Genomic DNA, 19,965 nt, shown 5'->3' with positions numbered 1-19,965 from the left:
CACCTCTTTTTAAGGGTTTTCTTTCCCACTTCTCCTCTCATCTCCCTCATTTTTATGAGGTCATAGGAATCGAAAGTAGGAATGATTGGGCTTCGTCTAATAAAAGTTTTTTGAGCACATAAATAAAGGAGTATGTATCTAAAACTTTGGGCACCAGTTTAATTTACAGTCCAATGTCCCCTCCCTCCCTGTTTATGATACGGATATACAAAATCATGATAACCAGTGGACCAATTTGTTTTTTTAAATTAAAGAATTTAGATAATCATTTCTTATTTATATAAAAAGTAAGGATTTGTGTATGTCTAGGTGTACCGAAGGATCTTGCTAACCACTGAACCGTTATAGTTCTCATTTACAGTGTAGCTTCTCATAGGTCCTGGGAAGGTTTACAACTATTTTGTGTAAGGGTACCACGCACCACTCTTAAAAAAAAACATTTTATTTTCCAAATTCATCTTTTTAAAACTAAAATTCAAATTGGGGGGAGGGTCAATTCCCTATCCATCTCAAGTGCCCTTAGAGGCGAAGTCGCTAGTTTATTATAAATTAAAAAGATAAAGTAAAATCTTTTTTTGGAGGGGGGGAGGATATGTGTAGTTTTTTATTATGTTATTATGTTATGTTTTGTTATGAACCTTCCCAGGACATATATGAGAAGCTACACTGTAAAGGAGAAGGATATCGGTTCAGCGGTTATGAAGATCCTTCGGTACACAAAGACAGATATACACTGATTATGTTACTTTTATATAAAGATTTGTTAATTAAGAAAATACTGTTCATAGTTATTTCTCGTATCGTATTATAAATGGCTTTCCGCGGATATAGAATGTACAATTATAAGATTAAAACTAGTTTTTTTAGCCCCGTGGTGCCGAAGGCACCGGCTAAAAAAACTGGTTTTAACTAAAAAAACTAGTTTTAATCTTATGATTGTACATTTCTATATTCGTAGAAAACTGGATATAATACGATGCTAGACATAGTTTTTTCGTATTGATGAGAACCGGTTCATATCCACCGGATTCGAATGAATACGAGAAAAATCTTTATTGAATAAAAAACCCAATAGGTCCACTGGTTATCAGTATTATAAACAGGGAGGGAGGGGATATTGGACTGTTAATTATACTAGTGCCCAAAGTTTTAAATACATACTCCCTTATTTTTGTATTCAAAAACTTTTGGTACTTTTATAGAAATTGTTTTTAAACAAGGATGACAACATCCATAAAAGCGAAGCTCTGAAACGGTAGGACAAACGGACATTAACACTTGTATAATGTCAGAACTGAATAATCAGAATGCGAATGTATAAGAGTCAAAGCAAAATTGTTAGTAAATTTGTTGAAAAACTGCTTGATACAGGATAATGATTATGGACATACTTACATTTTTAGGACTTGATTATAGAGTTGCTTTGCTTATAATATTGTACTTTGTTGTTCCAGGAATCAGTATACCAAAAATCAGACCAATCGGATAATTAGGTCACATACAAATTTGTTGTTAAAAATGTAAAAAAATTAACATGTTTAAAATGGACGTACGGACATTCTGGTAATGATTATAGAGTTGCTACGCTTTCTAACTAGTACCTAACTATTACAGGAATCACCATGCAAAATTTGAAATCGATAGGACAATTCTAACATGCCTAAATTAACGGAAAAAGATATTTAAAAAAGTAAAAAAAATCAACATGTTTAAAATGGACGTACGGACATTTTGGTAATGATTATAGAGTTGCTATGCTTTCTAAATCATACCTAACTACTCAAGGAATCACCATGCAAAATTTGAAATCAATAGGACAATTCTAACATGTCTAAATTAACGAAAAAAGCTATCAGTGACGGACGGATGGACAGACGGACCGACCCTAATTATAGAAAAGCTTCGCTTTTAAAAATACTCAAAACCAACCCAAAGCATCAATGAATTAAAGAAACCAAATTGGTCCGCTGATCCTTGCATAGAAAAAAAGTAGGTATATAAAGGGATAAGACAATGTAAAATAAATTAATGTACATGATTCACAAAATTAACCCTTCTTTAGATTACGATTAGTGGTTTAAACTTTGAAAACTCAACTTAATATAAACCAACCAAACAAAATTCTCTCAGGTCCCCAAAATTCTTATAAACATTATCAAAAAAAACTTTGGGGACAAATGTAATAAACAATCCGTTGTCTCATCTCTCTCTGAGAAAAAGAAAGACAGTTAGACATCCTGTTACTTTAATATAAGAATCAATTGCACCAGTAGAAATAGAGAGAGAGGGACAATTGGCTGTTTATTACACTAGTCCCCAAAGTTTTATAATAACATTTTCCTATGACACCAACAAAATTAAGATAGATGGTCAAACATTTACCCCCCCCCCCGGTATGCATCTATTTTGACATCCTGTATGCATCAATTTGGACACCCCGTTTGCATCAATTTGGACCCGGTATGCATCAATTTGGTCGCCCAAATTTTTTTGCTTTATTGCAAATAGCTTGCCTCTTTTGTGTCCATCACATGACAAGGGAAGGAGATGGTCCATTTTATTGAGCAGTCTAATCATCTCATAACTCCATTGAGGATGAAGCCTCAGCTATTCCAGGCCAAATTTCAGGCCCTATATATTAGTAACAAAATCTCCCACTAGGAGTCTCAATTTTTAAATAAAACAAGGCACAAACCTACAAACTTTCATCAATGTTAGGTAAAAAAAATGACATATTCTACACCACACACATATTAGAAAACAATTTTATTATACAATAAAGTCAGTTTAATACAAAACAACATATAGATAGTGGCAGTTGTCTAACTATATACCTCCTTATCAATAGAATATCACTTTATCATTCAACCCTTTCCCCTCTTTGAAATAGAATTGGGGTTAAAGATGAATCTCAGTCCAGAGGAAATTCGCGCGCGGAACGACCTCAATGGACACTAGGATTATAAGGGGGGGGGGGGGAGTATCCATTTTGACACTTACCGGGTGTCCAAATTGCTGTATACCGGGGGGGGGGGGGGGGGGGCTATATGTTTGACCCTTTATCTTTTTACCCCGTATCTTTCATTTTATACCCTGTATGCTTTAATTTTGACCCACTATCCATTGTTCATTACCCATTTGTCTGTTTTAAGCAAAAAAGTTGAGGTGACCAAATTAATATATACCGGGTCAAAATTGATGCATACCGGGGGGGGGGGGGGGTATATGTTTGACCCTTTATCTTTTTACCCCCTATCTTTAATTTTGTACCCTGTATGCTTTATTTTTGACCCACTATGTATTGTTCATTACCCATTTGTCTGTTTTAAGCAAAAAAAATTGGGGTGACCAAATTAATATATACCGGGTCAAAAATGATGCATACCGGGTGTCAAAATAGATGCATACCCCCGGGGGGGGGGTTTAATTTTCATGATACCGGGTATCTCAACTCCTAAACTAGGATGCTGCCGACCTTAGGTGCCCCTAGAGGCCTCAAGTAGGAATTAAGGGGTTGTGGAGTCTTTGGTTTTTTAGACTTTTGAAGGAAACCGCTAAATAATTTACAAACACTTTTCAAAATGTGGCAACTCTGCTCTTTCTGAAATCAATCGATTAATCATCCAAATATTTATCAATCTCAGCTGATCAATGTTTTGACTTTTCTGGCGATTGTTTATTTTTATAATAAATTTCTTTTTCGTGGCTTTTAATCTATCCACGGATCTATATGAAGCTTTCCTATAAACGAAGAACCCAATGGGATGATTTATTAACGAGATCTTAATGGACAAATTAAAAATTTTGCACGTACTGTTCATGACTTCCCAGATATAGGTCGTGCAATCAAAGGGTTGGTTTTGTCTGACCATATAAACGTCTCGATGTGCTCCTAAATCGAACCCGACAAAGTCCTTTAGATGATAAAACCCTGTGAACGCCACTAAAAAACATTCTAAGGTATCTTGCTTAATAATGTGAATGTTTATATACATGGTAAGACAAAACTAACCCTTTGATTGCACGACCTTTATCTCTGTTGTTATGTTAGTATGAAGAAAACCTTAGGCCTTATATAGACGTTATTCAATACCTTACACTACTCCCCTAGGTTTTATATTACCGTTTTTTTATTCGTTGGCATAACTAGCTTTTTTGGTGACTTATTGAAACTTGATTTGTTGGTTCATTAAGTCTTAAAGTAATGGTACAATTTATCAGTTTCCAAACGTTTCAACTACTAATTATATTCTACATAATTTCTGTATCATTAATGGATATATAACTTAATTTAACTGCCATTGTCTTATCCCTTTACATCTACTCGCGACCGTAGCTCAACACATAGCGCATCCGTTGATAACCAAGGCGATTGAGCGCGTTACACTGCAATTTGAAATAGCAGAGTATGCTCAAAGGTAACGTGGAGAGGACTTGTAACCGAAGCCACTAGTCAATAGTCGATCCCTTTACATTCCTCTCTGCACACTAAAAGTCACATTTCGTAATTATTTTTCAGGTGAAAATGCGGGGCCTATTCAGGGTCTTCCACTGGGGACCTCTGACAGCCATATGCATCATTAAATGGATTTCCCTAGGTAAGTTGGACAGACGGACAGACATGTTGACAGCAGAGATTTTCTATAAGTTGTACTCTTCATAATATATATTTATTTTATTTTGGGATGGTTTTTAAGTTAAGACTCAAGGGGGCTAGGTGTCGCTTCGGGTACTAGACCTAACTCCACGCACCTTGGAACATAAATACAATACTTATGATTGCGGTGTAAAGCGTCCATTCACCCATCAGAGAACCAACTCTCTGAGATGCACGACCTTTGTCTGAGAAGTCCCAACTGTGCATGGTAGCGAGTTGCGCCTGTTTTGGGCTATGGCATTCACCCCACTCTAACTATTTACGTCGCGCATCTGAAATAGTAGCAGTGGGATCCATTTTTAACGTCTTTAGTTATGACGCGGTGTCGGACCGAGATTCGAACCTTTCACCTTCCCGACGACGAGCGGATGCGCTACGTGTTGAGCCAAGGTCGCAGGTTCTGGGATGGTTTTAGTATTAATTCATCTGGGAGGGTGGGAACAATGGACTGTAACAAAATGCTGCTACTTAAAGTTCTCTCATTCGTTGGCTTGAAAACTTTTGATAATTTAATATGACCCTGGAAAGAAAACATAGTAGTTGGTTTCGTCGTATTTTCACTGTAGCTTTTTTCCTATTTCTAGCCCCTGCGGGTGGCTCTAACCCTGCGAGGCAATCGTTAGGTAATATCTACCTAACTTAAAATAACCTATAAAAAGATACCGTAGAAATGTGACGGAACCCGCTGCTTCGTTTTCTTTCCATGGTCCCTTTAATTAAATCTGGATTTGTTGGCTTAATCTAGAAGTAAAGAATGTGTAATTTAATTTATCATCATTGTAAATTCATCGTCAATTGAGTTAGTCCTTGAGATCCATGAATAAGCCTCACTTGAACTGGCAAACTTATGGCAGGTGTCCCATTTTAATCTACACGAAATAATGAAACCTTGAACTTAACATTGTCATTATGGCTGAATAAACTTAAGTTAAAGTTACCTTTTTGTTTAAAATATTCATATGGGTTGGGATTGAAAATCGTTGGGATGATTTTAACAAACTTAAATGATTTATGTAAGCTTTGCAAATGGATGGAAATAGTCTACTAGTAAGAAATCACATCAGTTATGAAATTTTTCACAAAAAATCTTCCAAAAATTTTCTAAAAATCTTCAACTTAATTTTGCAAAAATCTACGAACTCATAAAAAATGTACGAATTTATGAAAAATGTATATTTGATTCAGTGACACTATATTGCAACCTGCGTTGGTATCCTCCATCAAATTCTTTGGGTGGACTAGCTTATACTGTTGCTTTTCTAGGTAAGTACGTCCGTCCGTCTGCACGTAACAGTTGGGTTTTTTCGTTAATTTGTTCATGTTAGAATTGTCCTATCGATTTAAAACTTTGCATGCCGATTCCTGTCACATTTTGATTTGATTTAGAAAGCGTTAAAACTATATAATCGTTACCGCAAAGTCCGTACATCCATTTAAAACTTGCCGATTGTTAATTTTTTGACAACCCTTTTCTATATGATATTGTTATCCTATTCATCTGAATATTGAACAATGATTCCTTTGACAACAAGGTGCAATTTTGAAGCCAAACATCTCTATAATCAAGTCATAAAAATGTAAGGAGGCCCTGAATTTACGCCGTTTCAATAAGTTTATTCTGTTTATAACTTTAAATTAATATTTTGCTTATTGACACTATACAAGTTTGCATTTTCGTTTTTTAAAGTCAGAGTATTTATGGATGTTGTCATCCTTGTGAAAAGCGAAGCTTTTCTATAATTAAGGTCGGTCTGTCCGTAACGGTTAGCTCTTTTCATTGATTTAGACTTGAATGTTAGAATTGTCCTTTCGCTCTCAAACATTGCATGATGATTCCTATAACAGTAAGGTACGATTAAATAACCGTTACCAGAATGTCCGTACGTCTATTTAAAACATGTTGATTATAATGATTTTTAACCCTTTTGACAACATTTTTTCATGTTAGTTACGAGTAAAGAGTTGCTACGATTTAGTAAATGTAGCAACTCTATAATCGTTATTAGAATGTCCGTACGTCCATTTAAAACATGTTGTCATCCCTGTTAAAAGCGATGCCTTTTCTATAATTAGGGTCGGTCGGTCAGTCCGTCACGGTTATCTCTTTACGTTATTTTAGGCTTGTTAGAATTATCCTAACGATTTCAAACTTTGCATAGTGATTTCTGTAGATTTCTATTTAGAAAGTTTAGCAACTCTATAGTCATTACCAAAATGTCCGAATGTCCATTTTAAACATGTTGATTTTTTACTTTTTTGACATTAAATTTTTGGAATTCTGATTCCTATTACAACAAGGTAAAATGTTATAAGCGAAGCATCTCTATAATCAAGTCCTAAAAATGTAAGTACTACCTTAAACAGTATTATGTATTTATGCAGTTTTGCAACAACTTTCTTACAATTTTGTTTATACTTATGCAATGATAATCTGCTTATTAAGTTCTGACACTCTACAAGTGTTAATGTTAGTTTGTCCTTCAATTTTAGAGCTTTGCTTTTATGGCTGTTGTCATCCTTTTTTGTTTAGTACTTTCTGGAATGACGCTGTACCACTTTTTATTTGCCATGTACGATGGACCTGGATACCTCCCCCTGGCATGGAAACCAGACAAAGCTACAGGTATCCGTTTAATAAAGTAACAGTATGTCTGTCTGTCCGTTTGTGTATACCGAAGGATTACGCTAACCGCTGAACTGATATAGTTCTCCTTTACAGGTTAGCTTTTCATAGGTCATTGGAAGGTTTATAACTATTTTAAGGGAGGTACCACCACTACCCTCCCAAGAGTAATCGCCAAAAAATACGAATTAAAAAAGGTGATCTTAACATTATTATTTTGCCAATTAAATACCTAGGTATTTAAAATATAAAAAAATTATTTAAAGTTCACTAGAGGCCACTAGGGGCGTTGCCGCTAGTATACATGTAATGCAATTCATTCAGGAAACCTCAGATTTCCCTTTTGTGGCCGTTTGAGCCCTTTTTAGTAGCGAAGCTACTCTATAATCCGCTTTGTCCGTCCGTCCGTCAGTCCGTCCGTCAGTCCGTCAGTCCGTCAGTCCGTAACGCTATGGGGGAAATGGGATTTACTCAGCCCCTATAAAAGATAGAAAGCTGAAATTTTTTGACAACATTCCCATCATTAAGGAGCACAAATAACTATAAAACATCAATGGTGGTCGGACGGCTTTTTAGCAGGTTTTAGGCTATTTTTTTATTTTCCACATTTTTCCTCATATCTTTGGTGTTTATGGTCCGATTTTCAAAATTTTTTCAGTTAGAATATCAAAATTAAATTTTCCGTCGTTTAGAGACCCAACAATGACGGTCAGACTGCCTTTTTGCAGGTTTTTGGCTATTTTTATATTTTTTACATTTTCCCCCATATCTTTGGTGTTTATGGTCCGATTTTCAAACTTTTTTCAGTTAAAGATATCAAAATTAAATTTCCCATCGTTTGAAGAAAACAACAATGACAGTCAGACTGCCTTTTTGCAGGTTTTTTGGCTATTTTTATATTTTTTACATTTTCCCCCATATCTTTGGTGTTTATGGACCAATTTTCAAAATTTTTTCAGTTAAAGATATAAAAATTAAATTTCCGGTCATTTGAAGAAATCAACAATGACGGTCAGACTGCCTTTTTGCAGGTTTTTGGCTATTTTTATATTTTTTACATTTTCCCCCATATCTTTGGTGTTTATTAATCGATTTTCAAAATTTTTTCAGTTAAAGATATCAAAATTAAATTTCCCGTCATTTGAAAAAAACAACAATGACCGTCAGTCCCATTCACGAAATTTTGTGCTTCGCTACTTATGGATGTTGTCATCCTTGTTAAAAAACATAAATTGAAAATAATCGGAGTGGGAGGAGTTTTCACCTTATGCCTTCATTGATGTACTAAAGTTCCAGAGCATATAAATTAATTGTTTTATCAGTCTATCGGTCATGCTACAAAAAAACAAATATATAATTTTTGTAATGTTTTCTCGTTTTCCTACTTTTATAATTGCCTTCCCTATATCTTTTTTTTATAAACAATGTACATATGCTCTATGTATCACTTTGCCGTTTGTTCGTATTTATGCTTTGCTACTTTTTTTGTTTTACCAATATGGCTTCAAAACCGATTGATATCCTCTAAATTAGAACAGGTTCTCAGCCATATTGTAAAATCTAGTATAGCATCGTATTACAGACAATTTTCCACGAATATTAAATTAAAATCATTAAAAGGGGGGAGGCGGATGTGCCACTTTTTGAAACCAAAACTAAAAGTCAACAAAGGAACTCAACTAAAAAAAGAGTTACAGGTCTGAGATTTTGCATGGCAGTTGCTTTATAGGGGTACAATATGGAACTGTGAAAAAACGGCGGCGCAACCGCCGAAAACCGCCGTTTCCCGCCGAATTTTTTTTTGCAATTTCTCGGCGGGTTTCGGCGGTTGCGCCGCCGTTTCTTCACTGTTCCATATTGTAACCCTATAAAGCAACTGCCATGCAAAATCTCAGACCTGTAACTCTTTTTTTAGTTGAGTTTCTTTGACTTTTAGTTTTGGTTTCAAAAAGTGGCACATCCGCCTCCCCCCTTAATATCTAGGTAACAAAACTGGTTTAATCTTATAATTTCTCATTTAAATATACGCGGAAAGCTGTTTATAAAACAATAAGATAAATAACTATTATATATATTTAGATGAAGTATTGTATCAGTTGCAGTATTGTCACAGCTGTCAAGGCTACAAGGCCCCTAGGGCCCACCATTGCAGAAAATGTAACAGGTGATAATCCATTTAAATGTACTAGCGGCTCCGCCCCTAGCCTCGAGGGGATTTGCCCCAAGAGGTTTGATCAACCTAAATTTTCGTATTTTAGATTTAAAAAGAAAAAGTAAAAAAAGTTTTTTTGGGGGGAATTTTTTTGTGGGTGGGGTTGGGGGGTGGTAGTCGACCCCCCCCCTTTTTTAATTTTAGTTTAAAAGAAAAGGAAAAAAATTTGTTTTGTGGTTACTGAGATCTTAAGCTTCAGTCAGACAGACAGACATTGTTCTACTTTGTATTATAGATAAGTTTTATAAAAATTGTAAGTAATTTTTTTGCCATACTGTTAAATACAGGATTTTTATTTAAAAGAAATTTTTCCCGTTTCAAAATATCTCGCTTCTAGCCTGAGAAAAGCTCAAAAAAACCTTTAAAAATTGGCTATTTCTCATAAAACTTTAAAATGGTGTTTTTAGAAGTTTTTTTACAGAGATTTTTTTAGGCTAGGAACAGATATTTTGTTCCTATCATATATAATTGTTCTTATTACAGATGTGTTATGAAGATGGATCACCACTGTCCCTGGATAAATAATTGTGTCGGACATTTCAACCATGGACACTTCACTGCCTTCCTGGCCAGTGCTGTTACAGGTAAACTTACCTATTTTTTTTTTTTGCGGGGGGGGAAAGGTTCATTTGGTAGGTTGTTGATGCCATCTCCCAAAATAGTTTTAACTTTCCCGGGCTTACAAAAGCTTAACTGAACTTTGAATTTTAGTTTCAATAACAAAATGTAAAAAAAAAATATTTTTTTGGGAGGTTTAGGTACTTTTTTCTAGAGCCAAATTATTTGGTTGGATGGGGATGCCCTCTACGAATATAGTTTTAACTTTCCCTGGGCTTATAAAAGCTTCACTGAACTTTGAATTTTAGTTTCAATAACAAAATGTAAAAAAATATTTTTTTGGGGGGGAAATTTAGTTAGTTTTTTTTTATCTAGAGCCAAATCATTTGGTAAGTTATTGATGCCCTCTACGAATATAGTTTTAACTTTCCCTGTGCTTATAAATGCTTCACTGACCTTTGATTTAAGGACTAGTGAAAAAGGATTCTTACCTTTAGAATAGAAAATATTAAAGAGACCACGATTTTGATTATTTAGATACGTTTTATATGTTAATTTAGTTACTTTTTAATAAACATTAAGTAACATTAATTTTACATTAACTTTAGCTAATTCGACATTAAGATTGTTCTAAAAGAATGCTTTAAGGAGTCTGAAAGTATAATAAATCAGTAATAATTAAATATTATACAATCCTTAAAAGCATAAAGATCACAAAGTAAATTACTAATCACAATAAGAACATATTTATAATCATTACAATTCAGCTATAGACCTTTCACATTAGAACTCAGATGACAATTGAATGTATGTAAATGTGAACAAAGATCAGCTGATGGAAAAACATGGTACGTGTACATAAATATAAAGTCAAATGTCGTCTTTTGTGTTGGAATAACATTATAATGAATTATTATATTAAACAAATATAATTTTGTTACACTCCCGCAACAAAGATTTCAACACAATAGCGTACATTCCCTTTAAGCAGTTAGGTTATTTAATAAAACCCATACTGTTAATAACACAAATTATAAATATGTACTTTTACAGTTAGGTTATCATAAAACCTCTACTGAAAATAAAATTTGTCATAATTATGTTACTTAGTTAGGTTGTAATAAAACCTGTACTATAATAACATTAAATAACTCATTTTTGCAGTTAGATTTAAAATAAAACCTCTACTGACAAATAGATAGAAATACATTTTTATGGTTATATTGTTTGAAAAAACCTGTACCATAATAATAATAGTGTGAATAACTTAGGAGATTTTCAGTTAGGTATGGAATTCTACCTCTACTGATAAAATTCTCTCAAAATTGTTGAAATACTTTCTGTATCAATCCTCACAATTCATAAAAATAGAATTTTTTAAATAAGGTAATCCTCACAAAATATTTAATGAAACCTTTAACACAATAATTGAATATTATTACAATGAAATTAAAATCACAAAATATAAGTTGATAGGTATTGAAATAAAGTAGATATTTTTTGCAGAATGCAACCAGATGGTGATAAACAAGACATTAATCATCTTGATTCTTGAAATTTTTCCATAGAAACTCTCTGTCCTACACGAGGTTTAAATCCAGGAATGTATATTTCCAAACCTTTTAGGATTTCAGAGTCTGGTGGTTTTCCATGTGAATTGGTTAGACAAAACAATACAGAATAACATGGTCTTTCAGGATTAATCTTATTCATAGATTTACACCCTTTGCATAATAAAATCTTTGGAACAGATTTTATATTTATACATTTACCACCATGACATGAGAGAGATGATTGGAGACAAACAGCACAATGTTTATATATGAAATCCTTCCTATGCTTAACTCTTTCCTGTGTTGAAAGATTGAGGAATTTGGAACACTCATTTACACTGTGATTGTGTCCAGAAATAACACAAGGAAATGATCTCTCACCAGCAATTGGCTGCTTTGGTATGTTAACAGACTTTATCCTTTTGTGATAGGAGATACATGACTCCTCGTCACAATTAGAATACTTTGAAGCAGAATTATCATGCTTTAAAATAAGATCATGAATTTTGAACTGAAATCTTACTGTATTCAACAGAACATTAAATGCTATTCTGCCTTTAACATGAATAGAATCCTCTTTAATCATATCCATCTGCTTAAAGAATTTTTTCTTTGCATCAAGAGGCATAAGTTGTAAGAGTTTAAGAAGAAACTCATGTGAGAATATACACATCTCAAAATCCTTTAAAAATTCAGAAGTAGAATCTAGGTATGAATTTATTGTTTCAAGAACTGCTTGAAACTTCCTGTAGTATATAACTGAAACAGCAGGATTAGCATGACTGTCAGGTAAATTTAGATCATGTAAAGGTTGGACAAGATTCATCAAAATAGGTTTAGGATCTCCATATTTGTGAATCATGTAAGATTTGATAGCTTTATAATCATGCCTGTATCTTGTGACTTCTTCTTGATGAGTTTTAACAAGATACTTGGAATACAAAAAGTCAGCTTTTTCAGCAGAATAATCAAAGTCAAAAGTTAAAGCCTCAAATTCATGAAAGAATCTATAAATGTCAATATTAGGATCTGTAGAGAATTTACTCAAATTACCATACAATTTTTGGCATTGAGATTTCTTGAAGAGTTCCTTAGACATGAAGAGATGTCTAATATCAATAGTCCAATCAATTGCATTCTTTACTACTTCAGCAGCAGATAGAGCTAACTTAGCATCATGAAATTTGAAAGTGATGTAGTCTCTAAGAGAATGCTGCAGTGAAGATATTTGCCTATCTACAACAGGAACATGGCCATTGTGCAAATAGACCAAATAAGAATGAGACAAATCCTTACTAGGAGTAGCAATTAAAATCTTGGAAAGAGAATGCATCTCATCATTCAGAACTTTATCAACAATATCAACCTTCTTTCTTTCATTATCCAGAGTTGGATTGTCAGTTGGAATGATGTTTTCAATATGACCAGAACAAGAACTACTGTCTACAGAGAATGAAGACTGATCCTGAACTTTAGGTATAGAATAAGAAACATTACTGCAAGAAATTGCAGAATCCAAACCTTCAAACTTAGCAATATAATCATGAAGCTCATGTGAGTTTTGTATTATGTTGGTGGGAATGACATTTACCTCTAAGGAATCAACTGCATTACTGCTATCACTGTCAGCTGAAACATCCAGTTGAGTGTTCTTAGTAAGAGAGAGAAAAAGAGTATTAGGACAGCTAACAAGCCACTCAAGTTTACTTTCCTCAGTCTGAAGAATCAATGCACAACATTTTTTAATATGTGCAATGGATTTCATATTAAATGCTAATGCTTGAGCTAAATGTAACCTTACATTTAAATCTTGGTAGCACAGAAAATGGCTATTCAAATGAGAAGAATTTGAATAAACACTGCCATATATTTCTAGTCTAGAAATCAGTTTTTTAGCATTGGCAAGAAACAAGTCCAATTCAGTAATAGTACAATTATCATTCAAGTCTGGAAGTGAAAGGTCAGAACTTGAAGCACCTGAATTACTCAATGAACATGTGCTGCTATAACCTGATTCAGATTCTTCAGGTATTAAGGGTAAAAAACTCAAATTTTTATATGACAACATGATTCAGTTATGATTATGCTTGAATAGGCAATTATTGAGAATGAAGATTCAGAATTAAATATTCAACAAAAACTGAACAAAGTATTTGATTAGGTAGTACAAGACTCCTTTATCAAAATACTTTGTGCCACAAAATTTCTTGCAATATAATTGTAATCTGTACTGATAAAACAGAACTCTCCTTAAAAAGACAAAGAAAACAAGAAAAGAAAGTTTTGTATCTGATACACACAAACTTTAACTCAATACAAAATAGTTAATCATACACACCAGTAGTGTATGCTTAAATTATGATAGTGAATGATTTTAGGAATATATGTAATAACTTGGTAAGAAAAATGAGTATGAATGGATTTTTCCTTTCTCAGATATTCTTAATGTCAGAAATTACAATGACAAGGAGACAACATCCATAAGTAGTATGAAAGTAAATGTTTAAAAATAAACAATTACAATATTTCATAAAGTTTTTATTACATCAATTAAACTGTGAACTTCAATCACATAGCTAATTCTTGTAAACATACAAGTCAGAAAATATTTCAGCCTTTGATTTTGTCACAACAATTGATTAGGGAGACACGCCCCTTATAAGAAGGCTCCACCCCTAGAAATTAGGTAAATAGACTTGAAGAGCTCCACACTTAAGAAATAAAGAGGGAGAAGAAATGCTATGCCTTTTATCTATATTGGGTTGGAAATTTTATGATATTACCGAACTATTTGGTCTTTGCCTAACAAAGCAAACAATAAATAATTTGGGAGGTACTTTAAACCATGTATTTTCCACTATGAAGTAGAAGATAATGACAATAATGATTTCAAACTAGTTCATAAAAACCATTAAATCATTTAAAGGGTAGAATTATGAATAATAATTGGGAAAGAAATATTCCCTTATTATATATTCAACACTGAAAACTATGTTTAAGATAAATCATTAACTATAAACAATAATATAATATTTCGCTGACTCCACCTGTAAGTGAAGAGGGGAGGGGAAATAAAGAGAAATGTGTTACCACAATTAGCTCCGCCTATGAAGAGGGTAGGAGAATGTGAAAAGGGGTTACAAACCCTTTCTAATGAAATACCTTTTTTTAATAAAAGGGGAGGAGTAGTAAAACCCTTTGAGTATGTTACTAAGTAACGATGTAACAATAATGCACTCTAATATAAAATTTTGATGACTATATTAAATATTGCCCAACTCAAAACAATATACACATAGTGCTGTACGAGCGTACATGAAACACTAAGGTAAAGATTAGAAAGAAAGTATGATAAATTATTCTTACAATGGTCTAATGATAAGCCAAGAACTTAGTATTGATAACTAATATTCCTTACCAGTACCAATGAGTAAGATTAAATTTGATTGAAATTACTTAAAAACCCTTTCATACAAGAGGTCTAAATAATTTTAAATGATAACTTCTTAGAAGTTTAAAAATATTACAAGTGTAATGTCTCCTTTAATATTATAAGAATCAAAGAAACATTCAGTAATATGTGAAAGTACAATTACACAAGAATATATTAATAATAGGAATGTAGTTTTCCTTAAATATGACTATTCTTATGTTATATTTGTACCTTTGAAATAAGTTTTATCTATGAAAGATAAAAGCTTCATAAATTAGGACACAAGAGCCCTAATAAATACTCAACCATAATATACAGTGAAATCACAAATGGTCTACCTTTTGAGAAGTAAAAGGAAGAGGGTTGTAATCTACACTTTATGGGAGAGGGATTTACAAAGATGAATAGTACATATTTGAAGTGTACAAAACCTTTCAATAGATTATCCCTTTTCTATGACACAAAAAAGGGGATAAAAGGGAGGCAGGAATGGGTTGTAATAAAACCCCTTTCCAAAAGAACTTAACTTCCACCCTGAGAAGGAGGGGAAAGAGGAGAAATGGATTTAGACTAACCCTTTCCTTTGAATTTTAATCCCTAAGTTACTACACTATAATAACTGTAGTAGGGATTAGAGGTACTCTAATGAGCTTTGAAAGTTTGGTGGTTTTATTAACAATGGATATATGTACTATTAACACTAACCTGATATGTTATGTAACAAGTAACATAAGAACTCACCACTGAATAACGACACCAATTAGCAGTACATTTTAATTCACTTGTTGAAAAAATTAAGTTGAAATTAAATGCCTTGCCTTTGAAAGAAAGAATTGAATTAACGTAAAAAACACGCACACGTTTTTTAATGAAAATCGCTAATAAAATCTTTTAGAACTGAAAAAGGATTCTTACCTTTAGAATAGAAAATATTAAAGAGACCACGATTTTGATTATTTAGATACGTTTTATATGTTAATTTAGTTACTTTTTAATAAACATTAAGTAACATTAATTTTACATTAACTTTAGCTAATTCGACATTAAGATTGTTCTAAAAGAATGCTTTAAGGAGTCTGAAAGTATAATAAATCAGTAATAATTAAATATTATACAATCCTTAAAAGCATAAAGATCACAAAGTAAATTACTAATCACAATAAGAACATATTTATAATCATTACAATTCAGCTATAGACCTTTCACATTAGAACTCAGATGACAATTGAATGTATGTAAATGTGAACAAAGATCAGCTGATGGAAAAACATGGTACGTGTACATAAATATAAAGTCAAATGTCGTCTTTTGTGTTGGAATAACATTATAATGAATTATTATATTAAACAAATATAATTTTGTTACAACTAGTAACTACGCCCCTAGAGGTCTCTAGGTTCACTTGCGGATAGGGGGGGGGGGGGGGTGAATTTTAATTTTAGTTTCTATTGTAAAGAAAAATTTGGTAGGTACTTTTTTCTAGGGTCGTTTTTTTTGGGAGGGTGGTGAACCTAGTAATAGTGTCTAACTTTTTATCTTTGTTTGTGACGTAACAAAAATCGAAGTATGAGAGGGAAGGTGGGAAAGGAAACCCCGAAAAAAGAGATGCACTATTACTAGGTTCAGGGTGGTTCAGCCGTTATCAAGATCTAAAGCTACAAAAAGACCACATACACACACAGATATATGGACATCCTGTTACTTTTATATAAGAATATGTATATCTGAACATCTATTCTTCTGTCTATCTGCATATATCCATCTTTTTACTATATATCTATCCATTTATCCTACTGCATATCTATAATCTGTCTGTCTTACTGTATACCTAGTATCTATTCTATTCTATCTGTTCATATGTCTAACTGTGTATCTATCTGTTCATCTGTCTATCTATATATCTATTAATCTGTCTTTCCAACTAATGTTATTATTTATTAGGATGTTTGTTATCTTGTGTTAGTTTGACCTGCTCCCTATACTATGGACTTAACAGGTGAGAAATAAGGCCTCTAGGGGCACCATAAAGGGAAGGGGGGGGGGGGTATTGACCATTAATATAATTTTTTAGATTAGGTCTTTTTTAGAGTAATTTTTTCAAATTAGCGGTGGTCTTTCAAGGGGCAATTTCTCTTGGAACCCTCCCCAAAATGTTATAACCGGCCTATCCTGGACCTATAAGAAACTAAGAAAAGGAGGGATCGTGGAAAGAAAACGAAGTTGCGGGTTTCGTCGTATCTTAATAGTAGCTTTTCTCCTATTTCTAGCCACCGCGTGGCGGGGGCTCTAGCCATGCGTGGAATATAACCCTGTGGGGCAATCATTAACATTTACTTAACATAAAATAACCTTTCAAAAGCTGCTTTGAAAATACAATGAAATCCGCAACTTCGTTTTCTTTCCATGACAATAAAGGAGAACTATATCGGTCAAGCGAGTAGTTTGGATACCTAATAGTCACGTACATAATATCAGTGCAACCCTTATCCCAAGCTCCTCTGCGGAGAGCATCTTTCATTACAGTAACTTAATTTGGGACACCTGCCATACTCGGCAAAGGTGAGGTAATAAAGAGAATCTCCTATGAGATAGCGGGTCAAGTCATAATGTACTTGAACGTGTTGGCAGCATACAAAAGTGTCTCGTCCTACTCAATAACTACTTGGTACTTAGGTCTAAAAACTAAGTACCGATGGCTACACACACACTCATGTAAAACATACCATATTGTATTACAGAATTTTTTTTAACCAAAATTATTAATAGAATTATCCCTATTTTGTTTGCTTCAAAATCATGAAATAATCCTGAAATTTTTAATTTTCCTATCTATGGAAATCACGATTCAATAGGTAGCAATTTCGGAAATTTATATTTAAAAAAAATTGTTTTAGGAATTGGTATGAGTTCTACGGTACAGGCAAGGAGCCTAAGATTGTTTTCACTGTCTGGTCTCTTATTGCTACACTACTAGGTAATTGTAAAACCCGCGATTAGTTCTAGAACACAACCTTGGGGGACTCCAATTGGCTAATGTATAAGAAACCTGCCACCGTGGCTCAACACTTAGCGCGTCTGCTCGTTATCGGGGAGGTGGTTCGAATCTTGGCCCGACACCGCATCATGAGAAAAATGGTAAAAATTGTAGCTTTTGCTGCTATGTCAGGTGCGCGACATCTAGAGTATGGTGAACGCCTTGGCCTATAAATAGGCACAACTCATTACCATGCACAGTAAGGACTTCTTAGACAAAGGTCGTGCAATAAAAGCATTACAAGCAAGCGGATGATGCCCTAGTTATATGGATGACAACAAATTAGATGGTCAGACAAACGAACTTTAACAGAGTACAATACGCTTTAATACCGAACATTATTTTAATTTAGAAGTTTCAACAAAAATTCCTTAATTCTGATAGCTTTGAGACTTAATTATAAGGATGCTTTACTTATAACATTATGTCCCATCGTCCTAATATCAATATTTTAAAAATCAAGTGAATAGGATAATAATAATGATATGGTACCAAAAAATTATTATATTTAAAATGGACATAGGTACAAACATTCTGGTAACTATATTGTACCTTAGTGTTACAGAAATCAATTCACTAAGTTAGAAATCAATAAAAAACAATATTAGCTGTCCGTTACGGACGGACCGACCATCAAATAAAGAAAAGCTTTTTATCTAGGACAACTGCGTCCATCAGTTGGAGGCAGGGTTTTTTTCACTCCAAATTTTTTGTGAATTCGAATCTCGGCCCAACTGCGTCATATCTACAGGAGTTTTCAGCAGTAATTTTTGCTGCTGTGTCAGATGCGGAATATTAATAGGGAAAATGCCTTGCTCCAAAACAGGCTCAACTGATAAACGTGCACAGTTGGAACTTTCGGACAAATTATAAAATGCGATTAAAATGGATATAGAATGCGTGGATATTGTGGCAGGGGAATTTTTTGTCGCCAATTTAGGTTGTAATATAGTCCTCAGGTATTGATCAATACATTCCTCCATGTTTAGGGGAGGGGATGGGCTAAAGTCATATTGGGGGGGGGGGGTGGTATCGTTATATTAGCCAGCCTGGAGAAAAATATTATTAGGGTATGCCAGAATCTCTAACAATATCCATGTTATTTTTAATATTTAGGTTTGGGTTTGTCCATTGGTGTTGTCATAGCTGTTGGACTTCTCTTATTCTTTCAACTAAGGTTAGTCACAAAGGTCGTGCAATTAAATGGTTGGTTTGTCTGCAATAGCTGTTAGTGTCTTTACACCTACTATGAAGGGTTGAATCTACAGTTGAGTTTAACTTAAAGTCAAGAAGATAAAACATTATGATAACCGGTTCTACCCCATCCCTTATTCTCTTCCCCACTTTCAGATTGTAAGGGTGACGCAAATTTCAGACCCCAGATTTGGCGATTTGAGAAAAATTTATCTTTATATTATAGCGAATTAGATAATCTAGCAAGCATCGCTTTTATCTTATAGAAAAAAATAGTAAATCAAACGGCGAAAACTGAGATCTGAAATTTGCGTCACCCTGCCAATATGACGTAAGACGCATGACCGCTACGACCGTGGCAATATTTTAAACCCAATCTGAATCTACATTACTTTCAACTTAGGTATTAATTTAGGTATTTAGGTAGGGAGGGGACTGTAAAGGGTTCCTTTAATAAGGGGGGGGGGGGGGTTAATGCAACCATCTCGTAATCAATGAATAAACGGCACTTAGAATTCGAATTTTCCCTAAATCGAACAAAAAGTTGGAAAAGTAACGGCTAACGGCTGGCGGTTCAGCTGTTTAGCCATTCTTTTTGCTATTTTCGAGGCAAATCATCACGAAACCTATCTCCACATAATACTAGAAATCTAAAATGCATTTTTGTATCATTTCCATTGATTTAAAGCAAAAATATGTTT

The 19,965-nt window shown here is 33.7% G+C and overlaps 1 protein-coding gene across 14 annotated transcripts in view; it reads left to right on the top strand.

Annotated features, from left to right (window-relative positions):
* The first annotated feature begins 4,469 nt into the window (after positions 1 to 4,469).
* The window catches only part of LOC145307196 (palmitoyltransferase ZDHHC6-like), a 39,659-nt gene continuing 24,163 nt past the window's right edge, over positions 4,470 to 19,965 (top strand). For all 14 annotated transcript variants that reach the window (XR_013875344.1, XR_013875343.1, XR_013875342.1 and 11 more), the window contains exons 1-8: positions 4,470 to 4,598; positions 5,843 to 5,920; positions 7,188 to 7,280; positions 9,360 to 9,444; positions 9,976 to 10,076; positions 16,978 to 17,032; positions 17,931 to 18,010; positions 19,187 to 19,247. Coding sequence is in view for 4 of the 14 variants with exons in the window: in XM_080149568.1 (XP_080005694.1) it covers positions 4,526 to 4,598; positions 5,843 to 5,920; positions 7,188 to 7,280; positions 9,360 to 9,444; positions 9,976 to 10,076; positions 16,978 to 17,032; positions 17,931 to 18,010; positions 19,187 to 19,247 (626 nt within the window). In the remaining 10 variants the exon portion in view is untranslated. The remainder of the gene's footprint in view (positions 4,599 to 5,842; positions 5,921 to 7,187; positions 7,281 to 9,359; positions 9,445 to 9,975; positions 10,077 to 16,977; positions 17,033 to 17,930; positions 18,011 to 19,186; positions 19,248 to 19,965) is intronic.

Source organism: Acartia tonsa, chromosome 15 (genome assembly GCF_053477335.1).
Source record: "Acartia tonsa isolate MP-2025a chromosome 15, ASM5347733v1, whole genome shotgun sequence".
NCBI classification, from domain to species: domain Eukaryota; kingdom Metazoa; phylum Arthropoda; class Copepoda; order Calanoida; family Acartiidae; genus Acartia; species Acartia tonsa.
Note: the sequence above shows the minus strand (reverse complement) of the source record. Positions and strands in the feature narration are given on the sequence as shown.